The 10,651-nt window shown below is 35.5% G+C and overlaps 3 protein-coding genes across 3 annotated transcripts in view; 1 reads left to right on the top strand and 2 right to left on the bottom strand.

Moving 5' to 3' along the window:
- Positions 1–202: 202 nt before the first annotated feature.
- MIA40 (Cox19-like CHCH family protein) lies at positions 203–2,211 on the bottom strand. The gene is made up of 4 exons (XM_011048269.1): positions 1,982–2,211; positions 1,096–1,127; positions 892–1,017; positions 203–612 (listed from the first exon to the last, which is right to left on the bottom strand). Exons 1-4 carry the CDS (start codon positions 2,076–2,078, stop codon positions 430–432), a joined length of 438 nt encoding a protein of 145 aa, XP_011046571.1. The 5' UTR covers positions 2,079–2,211; the 3' UTR covers positions 203–429.
- Positions 2,212–3,948: 1,737 nt separating this feature from the next.
- Positions 3,949–8,539, top strand: LOC105141144 (phytochrome-associated serine/threonine-protein phosphatase-like). The gene is made up of 10 exons (XM_011048268.1): positions 3,949–4,255; positions 4,593–4,739; positions 4,885–4,952; positions 5,356–5,413; positions 6,486–6,596; positions 6,746–6,796; positions 6,975–7,118; positions 7,210–7,305; positions 7,389–7,460; positions 8,093–8,539. The coding sequence occupies exons 1-10, from the start codon at positions 4,175–4,177 to the stop codon at positions 8,174–8,176; spliced, it is 912 nt and encodes a 303-aa protein (XP_011046570.1). The 5' UTR covers positions 3,949–4,174; the 3' UTR covers positions 8,177–8,539.
- An 88-nt stretch (positions 8,540–8,627) lies between these two features.
- Positions 8,628–10,651, bottom strand: part of LOC105141143 (ABC transporter F family member 4-like) — a 3,985-nt gene continuing 1,961 nt past the window's right edge. The window contains exons 3-4 of the mRNA XM_011048266.1: positions 9,759–10,648; positions 8,628–9,026 (exon numbers count right to left, since the gene is read on the bottom strand). Coding sequence (XP_011046568.1) covers positions 9,791–10,648 — 858 coding nt within the window. The 3' untranslated portion in view covers positions 8,628–9,026; positions 9,759–9,790. The remainder of the gene's footprint in view (positions 9,027–9,758; positions 10,649–10,651) is intronic.

Here is a 10,651-nt window from a genome sequence, read left to right as displayed (position 1 = left end):
CATTTACCTTATAATTGGCTAACATGATATACGAGTAAGAAATGGAAAGTAATTTTCTCTCGATCCTAAATACAGGATGAAGGTTCATGTGTAATGTATATTGATGAAGAGTGTGTGTGTGTGTTAATTTGCACAACAAATTAAAGTGATATTTCAGCAAAAGCCATTTTCTAAACCATATAGAAAAGAGGTTAACGAAATTACATGACAATTAAGGCATTCATTCAAGGAACAGTAAGATCAGCTTGCTCGTGTCGTGTGAGGTTGAGCATCGATGGATTTCATGATGAGCAGCCAACAATGTATGGTTCCATAAGTACATTCATAGTCATCAAAAATGGAATTTCAGTGATCGATTTTTTTAAAAGATAAAATAGTAACTCCTGCGAGTAAGAACTCGGGACTCGGAAAAAGTGAATTTTCAGTCTCCTAAAGCTTGGACTTGGGACTCTGAGATTCTCTAGACCATATGGGAGGAATAATTTTGTATTCCTGTGCTGGCTCCTCCTCTTTCTTCTCTTCAGCTTCTTCTAAAATGTCCTTAGAAAAAGCGTTGGGCTTTGCTTTGATGCAATTCTGCAAAGCCACAAATGGATGCACACAATCCGAGCCCTGTGCAGAAGGAAAAAAAAAAACTTCCTCAAAAGTTTCTGACACTTTATGGAACGTCAACAAATTCATTTCCATGTCACTGGCAATGTACCAGCGATAGAATATTAACATGCACTTACTAGTAATGGCATATGAAATTGAATACGATGAACAAAAAGGAAAAGGAAAGAAAGTGGAAACAAATAAAATCCCATACCTGAATAGATAAAAAAAAGTACACCTACAATAGATATACCTTGCTTAAAAAGGTTGCAATCAGTGGCAGTTCATTACAATTACCTTTTCCTCTGAAGTACTTTTGAGAAAACACAAGAATGATTCTGAAAACTGAACTCCACACGGGCCGTTGCGTAGATCAGCTATACATGGGCATTCTAATGCTTTCTGAGCCTTAGCTTCAAGAGACTGAAAAATCAAAGTTGAACTCGATTAGCTAGAATTAAATGACGAACCGAATTTCATGTATATCTGGAGCGGACTAACCTCATTCTCATCATTTCCATATGCTACAGCTTCTGTAAAAGCAAGAACCAGCAAATTGTGTTGTATCAATTTCTAATATTTATTTTCTCGTATGAAAGAAGAAACTTTATTAAGAAGAAGAAGAAGAACGAACACAAAAATGGGTTCAATGTTCTAATATAACTAATAGGGATCTCTCACATCTTAACCTTTAAATTTTATTCCAACGCATAGATAAAATGAAATTGGAGCCGAATATCACTTTATGTTTATATGGGAACTAGACACAGACATGGTCTCAACTTAACTTGGGAAATTAAGGGCAGATAAGCGGTGTAAAAGGGTGGTACAAAATCATAGAAGAGGAACCCCAATATGGCAGGCTTTCTACTGATCACTTCTTTTTTGGCTTAATTGGTCCAATGCTCCTGCTTAGATCCAAAGAAATCAGGGGCAATCAAAATAGCTGACAGACACCTACATGATGACTGATGAATGCGGTAGCTGTTGTATATAAAATAGGCAGCACCCTCCTTCGATAGTTTATATTAGAAGAGAATAAAAGATTCTGATAATAGATTTGGGATTCAGGAGCAGGGCACTAGCGAACTTGAAGATTTTCTACACTGCTAGATATCTAATTCAACATCAAACTAGTATTCAATCACTAACCATTATTATAATAATAATCCATGGTCAGAAATCAGTTTACTACAATGGAAGAGGGGAATAGTATAACAAAGATTCCAGTTGCAAGCAAGGTTGAATTCGATCAAATAATACGTAGTGAGCATTTCCACGAACACCGTATGGGTAAAGACCAATTTCACTTGATAAAACAAATATACATGGCGTAAGGCTTAGAGAAAGAGAGAAAAGGGAATAGGCAGGTAGGCAGGTAGCATACCAGCAAGAAGAGATTCCATCGAAGGAGATGAAGAAAAATGGGGTTCCATTTGATCTGCTGTATCGCTTGGTGCCACCTCGCTTTGAGCTTGACCCATCTTTGATTTTCCTTTTCACTTTTCTTTTATTTTCTTGCTATAAATTATAAATGAATAACCGGTATTATTATAATTATAACGATGAAGAAGACGCCAGCAGCAGCAGCAGCAGCAGCTTCATGGAAAATTGGAGACGAGGAAAAGAAAGGGAAGAGCCGCCATATGGACAGACATGTTAATATTAATTGGGCCCTTCGAATTCGTTTTAGATTGGGCCTAGCTGTTAGTCGAATTTTATTTTATTTTATGTCCCAGCTCATTTTCTTCGTGCCTGTTCCAACCGGCCTGATTTATTTATTTTAAAGGAGTGATTTGATATTTAATTAATGCACACTTTTGTTTTGTTGTGCTAAAAAAAATGGTTGGGATTGTCCTAAGCTACCACACGTATATACTTGGCTGAAAAAAAAACAAAAACGTGAAAAAAAATATAACGATGATGTTGTTATTAGATTTTATCCATTAAGTTGATTTTAAAATCTTTTTATTTAGATTTTTATTTAATTCAAATTTAAAATTAATTTATGTGGAAATTTTCATAATATAAGCCGTACATGAACTAGATAAGCAGGTAAGCTCTAAAAAAATTTAGATAATTAATAAAAAAATATTGTTTGATTTAAAAAAATAAGTTAATGTTTTTTTTAATTTTAATATTAAAACAATGACATATTAAATACAATCAAGTTTTGCAACATGACATACTATGCTTACAGATTAAGTCATTTAATCAACTCAGAGTTTTAAAGTTTAACCCATTAAACTTACAATTAAGATTACAAACTTTATTAGATTTAATAATTTTTTACTTTGTAATCTAATAACAAAATTAGACACTTTTAAAATGAACACTAATCAAATATTTAGATATTTATTTGAGATTATGATAACTTTATAAAAAATAAACTAAAATAACTACAAAAATATATTCAAAATATAAAAAATAAAAAATTATAAAATTAAATAAATAAAAAAGCTAAAAAGAATTCAATTGAATTAGGTATTTTTGGAATTTAATATCAATAAAATACTGCGACATTTATTTAAAATGACAATAATCTCGTATAAAGTTAAAAAAATAAAATCAATTAAAAATAAAAATTATTAAAAAGTAAATTAATAAAAAGATAAAAATATTATAGAATATAATTTTTCTTGAAAAAATTAATAATTTTTTTTGAAAAAATTAATAATTTTTTTTTAAAGAGTTGAGGTTTCATAGTTGTTTAATTGCTTGTTTAAAATTGTAGAAATGATTACAGTTTAAAATATTTTTTACTAAAAAATATATCAAATTTTTTTTAAAGTTATTTTAGAGATCAACACATCAAAACAATCTAAAAATATAAAAAAATTATTTTTTAATAAAACATAAAATCTTAAAAAATGTTTTTTTTTTAATAACCTATATATATATATATATAAATTTTTAATTGATCAATCTTAAAATATAAAATTAGTTTTGTTGTGTGCAGGTTGAGAGAAAGCACAAAGACTCTCAGCAAGTAAAAATATTTTTATAGCTTTGAAAATATTTTCATATTAAATTTATTTTAATTTTTTCAATCAAATATAGTTATATTCTTATTATATTTTATCTCTTATGTCTTAAATAATAATCATACAGTGCTTTAGGTCTAGAGAAAAATCAACTTATTTGCAAGTTCATGGTGAGATTTTTGCTGGTAGAAAGAGTTGCATTCATTTTTTTTTTAAAGGAAAAAAAAGAATTATTTCCGGCAATGAAAAGAAATTGAATTAATTAAGAAAAAGCGTCTGCCATGTACTTTTACGGAATACGTATATTATACCGTACCACTATTACCTGTATTTTATAAAAAAAAAAAGGAATATAAAAAATATCGCGCAAATCAAATCAAAACTGTATTTGGAGCAGCCGAAGCAGATCTCTATGCTATTTGTATTCAATGACCAACCCCTTTTAAGATAGGTCTTTTTTTTCTTTTTCGCTTTTGCTGTGCTGGGCTCGCTCTCCTCTTCTTCTGGTTTAGGGTTTATTATTGGTGGATTGATTGAATTATTAGAAGGGGAGAGAGAGAAGGGTAAAATCAGCATCATCTTGATCACCAGGAGAGATGGATTTGGATAAATGGATAGCGAAGGTGAAAGAAGGACAGCATCTGTTGGAAGACGATCTTCAGCTTCTCTGCGAATACGTAATTTCTCCATACTCCTCCGCCTATTACTCTCTATAATAATTTTTCTTGCCCTAGTTCTTTCTTTCTTTCTTTCTAATAAGCCTATACATCGATGCTTTTAGTATCTAATGGAATTGAATTAGGGTCTACACCCTTCTTGATTGATTCGGTTTGTTCCAACCCAACTACTTCTAATGCTGTCAGCACCTCCATTTCCTATTTCATTCTTTTCAATGCCAACCCCTTCCTGCTATTGATACTACTCGTTGTTTTTTTATGGTTATTTAAGTTTACTTTTACTGGATATAACAATAGCTGGAAATTTAATACTACTATTTCCTTTTTTCATACTCAGGTAAAAGAGATCCTCGTCGAGGAGTCCAATGTACAGCCTGTTAACAGCCCTGTCACTGTCTGCGGTGATATCCATGGCCAGTTTCACGATCTTATGAAACTTTTTCAGACCGGGGGTCATGTACCTGAGACTAATTACATTTTTATGGTAATCATCTTGTATACTCACTACACGATAAATCTTGCCCTTTTTCCTTTTTTCCAAAGCTCTTGCCCCATATCATTGCTTCTTTTAACTGTTTTTTTGTTATGTTTTATCTGAGTCCACTTCAATAATCTTGATGCTTTTGTAGGGAGATTTTGTTGATCGAGGTTATAATAGTCTTGAAGTGTTCACTATTCTTTTGCTTCTCAAAGCAAGGTACAGTTCTTTTCATGCCCTCATTCAGTGTTCTTGCTATGTTTTTATACCATTATGTGATTCTACCTGTATCTTCCCTCCCGCCAAAACAACTACTTTACCTAGCTTTGCAAGAAAAAGAATTGCTTCCATTAGATTAGACCAAATTCTCACAATGCTTCCAGAGGCCACATGGGAATTTGTCGTCTTGGTTTTTGTTAACCTGGCAACTTGAAATCCTGTATAAGTTGTTACCTGGTCACTTCAGCAGCTCAAATTCTGAAGATCAGAAGCTGGTCAGGCTATGTCCAGCTGGTATAACATTCACATACAAAGTTTTATAATGCATGCATCTTAGATTTCTTGCTTATGTTTTTTACTAGTTAATTTTGCTGTTTTCTATATCTTTTGGTTGTGTTTGTAGATACCCAGCTAATATTACACTTTTGCGTGGAAATCATGAAAGCAGGCAACTAACTCAGGTATGGTTTAAGCTGGACCATAATCATTATTTATTGCGTAGCTTGACACAATCACCATGACAGTTTATGACATGTGCAAGAGTGATATGTTCTCTCCACTATTCTTTGTCAAAGCTGCTGGTTTCCCCTAGGAGAGTTAAGTTATGAATGGCTGTGCTCTTTTGGCTTGATGGATGCTTAATGGCTAAGAAGTGTCCCTATAAGTGTAATCTAATAATGGAATAACCAAATGTTATTGGGGGAGAAGGAAAATACATTCTTCCAGAACTACAAGAGCTAATCTGGAAATTGTTAGTTAAAGATGAGTCTAGATTTTTCCTATATTAAGTGATGGTGATAAAAATTGTGTTAAATAATGTGCTTGGGCTGGTGATATATTGAAGCAATTAGATATACTTTTCTCAAGCAAGAGCTAATCTGGAAATTTAGGATGTTGCTCAGGTTCCAAATATGTTTGTTAGGCTGCTAAGATGACTTTAGTTTCAAGGCAATCCACTTAGGTTGGTTTATTTTGGTTAAATTATGAGGAAAACTGTAATTCATGCATATTTTGGTTGCTCACATTTTGCTCGTAGATGCTAATTTTTTGGTAACTAATTCATCCAAACTTAAATTCAAGGTTCTCATGTATATATTCATTCTTATGTGCTGGTCTAATAGCTGGATCATTTCCTAGTGAGGTTTTTAATACATAACAGATACAGGAACTGTGAGACAATGAGTCTGAAATGTTGTAGGTTATTTCCCCAGTCATGGTTTCAAGTTTGCTTGGTTCTTAAGCCATGTCCTCAAGTATGGTCAAATCTGATAACAAGTTTGGGAAAACTCCAGTTCAGCTAGTTCCGGATGACATCATTAAAATCATTTTACAGTTGTGTGTGTGTGTGTCAGATCTCCCCTGATCCAGCCCCGATCTTAAGTTTTAGAACTGCTACAATGAAAATAAATGCGTAAATTCTAGGGTTTCAATCCAAATGATCTCATTTTTTCAAGATGGATATCCTGCTTTCTTGAAAATTTCCCTTTGGATTATAAATCTATGTTGTAAGGTATGACTTTCTTTTTCTGCCAGGTATACGGTTTCTATGATGAGTGCCAGAGGAAGTATGGAAACGCCAACGCCTGGCGGTATTGTACCGATGTTTTTGATTATCTGACACTCTCAGCAATTATAGATGGCACTGTAAGTGCAACCCCCCTACTGCAGCCCATTTCTTGCTCTTTGAATACTGCAGCCTTTTCCTCTAAATCTCTGTTCATTTATGTAGATGGCTCTGTATTTGCATCTGCTTCAATACCTGTTACACTTGATGTTGTTTTTTTATCCTCTAGGTGCTTTGTGTCCATGGTGGTCTTTCTCCTGACATCCGAACTATCGATCAGGTGTTTTTCTTTTCCCTGAATTTGTATAGCTGAAGAATTGTGCATTTCAGCAATACACCATATGGAGAGAGAGAGTCTCCATTGGTCGCACAGCATGTTGGTCTATAAAGGTTTCTGCTGCTTTGTTCTCATGGGTGGTACTGATACAAAATCTTGCATTTTCCCTTTTATATGGCAGATAAGAGTAATTGAACGGAATTGTGAAATTCCACATGAAGGACCATTCTGTGATCTCATGTGGAGTGATCCTGAAGATATTGAGACATGGGCAGTTAGTCCCCGAGGAGCAGGTTGGCTTTTTGGGTCTAGGGTCACTTCTGAGGTAATGAACCTGGCCTCTAATAGGAACATGTCCCATTCACTGGAAACAAATGTCATATTGATCTGACAGTTAGTTTTCTTTTTTTTCATAGTTCAATTACATTAACAATCTTGATCTGGTTTGTCGAGCACACCAACTTGTACAAGAAGGTCTCAAGTACATGTTTCAAGATAAAGGCTTAGTCACTGTAAAGACCCTGAACCTCTTGAATTGATGATGTCAGACATATCCAAGCAGTTTGGTAATTTTCCTGTTCTGTAAAATTTGCAGGTCTGGTCTGCACCAAATTACTGTTACCGCTGTGGAAATGTAGCTTCTATATTGAGCTTCAATGAGAATATGGTGAGTATCGGAGACTTGTATACTGCCTATGTTCTTATGTGGGATCAAGGGACGCATGCTAATAATAAATGCTGTTGTAATTTAGTCATATTGTTTGTCCTTGTTTATTGTTGATAATTTGATTATATACTAAAAACACCACAATTTTGTTGCAGAGTTTATAGAATTGTGCCTATCCTGATTATTATGGCGTATTAGTTAGTGCCCTTGAAAATAATAGTATCTTTATGGACAGATTGATTGCATGGGAAACACTTTGATTGTATAGACAAGTGAGAATAAAAGAGCTTAAGTGCTTTTACTTCCTTTCTATTCAATGATAAATGATATTTAATTGTGTTCTTTTGTTACCTTTTTAATTAAATGCGGTGATTTATGCACATGCTTAGAAAGGTCATTGCTTAATTATGAATTTGCTGCTCTGCACTGCTGCAACTTCATGTTTTCAAACCCAATACCTTTTCAGAACCCTTGTTTTTCAGCTTACATTATTATGAATCTGAAACTACTGGATATGTCCTTGTACATTTTTCAATGGGAAAATTCCTTAATCATCCCCATCTGTACCCATAGTTTTCTGTTTGTGAAATTCATATTGTTCATCCATGTTCATTTTTTGTGTCATTTCATAGGAGAGGGAAGTGAAGTTTTTTACAGAAACGGAGGAGAACAACCATATGAGAGGGCCCAGGACAGGCGTTCCATATTTCTTGTAAAATTGTTGTTGGGGGGGGGGGGAATACAAGTAAAGTTGCCGAAGCACTGTTGGTGCTTATTGCCAAAGACATTTAACGTGGAGGAGTGGAGAACACGTCATTGCGTGAATGCTTGCAGATGGACCATTCATTGTGCTTGGGGTTGAGCTCTTCCATCCCATCCACTCAAGGCTTCATTTGGGATCTGTTGCCTGTGTATTAGAGTTTTCTAATTTATACTTGGGTTATTTGTTAGATAGCGTGTCCTTATTCCAAGATGTTCATTGTTGATGCCCGTTGAATCCCATTGTGCATCATTCTACCGTTTTACGACATCAATTTTTAGTAACCTTTTATTTTAATCCCCAAAGCTTCTTTCAACTATTTTGGGTCTTTCTGGATTGGAAATGAAGAGGCAATTTTTTTCATGGAAATTTATGGCTAGTGAAGGGGGGAAAAGGCGATTATGATGTGCAGGTGATTAACCTTTGTTATTGTATCATCAAGCTTGGTCATATGAGCTCGGCCGGGAGCAACCATTGCAGCTCCTGTGAGCATGGGAAATGGAAAATTGCGACCAAGCTGCAGGAACCGTTCTAGGAAACGCTGAGAGAGTTCATTTTCAATTTCATGCTTAGAAGACTAGAAAACCAGAAGCTGCATGCTCTTGAGCGATCGTTTTTACTTGTGATCTCCACATAAACTACTTCCTGCATGCTGAGTTCTTCTATTTGCCAGGTTAATTCCGTAGGCAAGCTGTTGTTCAGCGCTTTCCATAAACGATGCTCGATCATGGGATGCAGATCAAGTTTCTACATTCCCATGCAGTTCAGGTTGAAGACAGTATCATTCCTGAGCTAGCTCCTTAACCCTGATTTGGACCTTGAGGAAATTTAAATGGGAATATTGCAAAACTCCAACATGGATGAGTTTGAACGTCTTGCGAGCTGGATTAGATGTATAAAATATGCTGTGAAGTGAGGAACTTATCAGCAAAACATGTCCATAGAAATGTGTACTGCGTATCTCAATATCCAGTGGTAAAGAGTCAAGAAAGTATGTCACTAGCAAGTTTTCATCACAAAAGAAGAGCCAACAAGCTTCAAATTAAACCCTAAACTGCAAACTGGAATCATTTCAAGTTTTTATCGATCACCATAAAGGAGAGATTTAAAGGAAAGATGCGAGAGTGAAGCAATAAAGAATACAGGAACAACCAGAGAGAAATAATGGTTCAAAGAAAATTGAAATCAAAATACCAGTTCAGCTCATCATTCCCCTATGCAAAACATCATGCACGGGCAGCACTGACCAATGAAAGCTTATTGTAATGGCGTGTAAATAAAAAGCAGACACTGATGAGAAAATCGCTAAAACAAACAAGCAAAACGCTAAAACCAATTTAGTCATTCGCATTCCAAAAAATGTAGGTGGGGATAGCACTTTTATTCCCTACATCTCTGCCACACAAGCAATCACACTAAATGATGAATAAGTATTGTAACTGCAACCTTAATCATCAACCTCAGCCTTAATTAAAGATGCATTTATAATACTAGCCAATACAAATGCAGCAACTGCCAGCAAAATCTCATTAACTTACCGATGCAAAGAATAAGTATTGTAACTGCAACCTTAATCATCAACCTCAGCCTTAATTTCTCTTTGTAGCTCCTCTTTGTACTCTTCAAATGTCCCCGGAAAAGCAGTCACTGTTCCATCTTCCACCACCCAAATTTCACTCTTCTCTTCATCATCACAGACACGTGATATCAATCTAGAATCGTGACTGACCAGGACCACCCCACCAGTGAATTCATCAAGCGCATCAGCCAAGGCATCGATACTTTGCATATCCAAGTGGTTTGTGGGTTCGTCCAAAAGTAGAATATGGGGCTTTGACATTGATATTGATGTGAAGACAACTCGGGCTTTTTGCCCACCTGATAATTTTGCAATAGGGGTAAGATGATTATGACTGGGAAGTCCAAATTTGCCAAGCTTCCCTCGAACAGCCTCCTGTTTGCTAAGCCCCTCTTGGTCTGGATGGAGACGAAGAAGGTATTGTACAGGTGTTTCATCCATTGTAAGAAGATCCACAAAGTGCTGCGAGTACCTTCCAATCCTCAACTTCTGACTCCGCCTCACTTCACCTTCGGTTGGTACCAAATCACCTGCAAGAAGATTTAGGAGAGTGGATTTGCCAGCTCCATTGGGTCCAACAATAGCAACACGGGTCCCCATGTCAATGCCCACATCAACATTTGACAACTTGAAATCCTCCCGATTTGGATAACTAAAGCTCACTTCAATGAGCTGCAAGAGTGGTGGTGTAAGCTCAGTAGGTTCAGGAAAGTGGAACTCAACGCTGTAATCTCTCCACTTCTTTGGAGCTTCAGGTGGGGCTTGATCCTCACCAACCTTAGCTTTGCCCTTATTCTTTGCTGCTTCCTTGGCTGCAGCAAACTTTGCTCGATCCTTGACCTTTTCCTGCTG

This window comes from Populus euphratica, unplaced genomic scaffold (assembly GCF_000495115.2).
Source record: "Populus euphratica unplaced genomic scaffold, PopEup_1.0 scaffold250.1, whole genome shotgun sequence".
In the NCBI taxonomy this organism is placed as follows: Eukaryota; Viridiplantae; Streptophyta; class Magnoliopsida; order Malpighiales; family Salicaceae; genus Populus; species Populus euphratica.
This window is presented reverse-complemented; position numbering and strand designations above follow the sequence as displayed.

Coding starts and splice junctions, on each gene's coding strand:
- MIA40 (XM_011048269.1), bottom strand. CDS start 2,078: ATGGGTCAAGCTCAAAGCGAGGTGGCACCAAGCGATACAGCAGATCAA. Junction 1,018..1,095: donor ATGGAAATGATGAGAATGAG/GTTAGTCCGCTC, acceptor TTGATTTTTCAG/TCTCTTGAAGCTAAGGCTCA. Junction 613..891: donor AAAGTACTTCAGAGGAAAAG/GTAATTGTAATG, acceptor CCTTCTGCACAG/GGCTCGGATTGTGTGCATCC.
- LOC105141144 (XM_011048268.1), top strand. CDS start 4,175: ATGGATTTGGATAAATGGATAGCGAAGGTGAAAGAAGGACAGCATCTG. Junction 4,256..4,592: donor TTCAGCTTCTCTGCGAATAC/GTAATTTCTCCA, acceptor TTTCATACTCAG/GTAAAAGAGATCCTCGTCGA. Junction 7,461..8,092: donor TGAGCTTCAATGAGAATATG/GTGAGTATCGGA, acceptor GTCATTTCATAG/GAGAGGGAAGTGAAGTTTTT.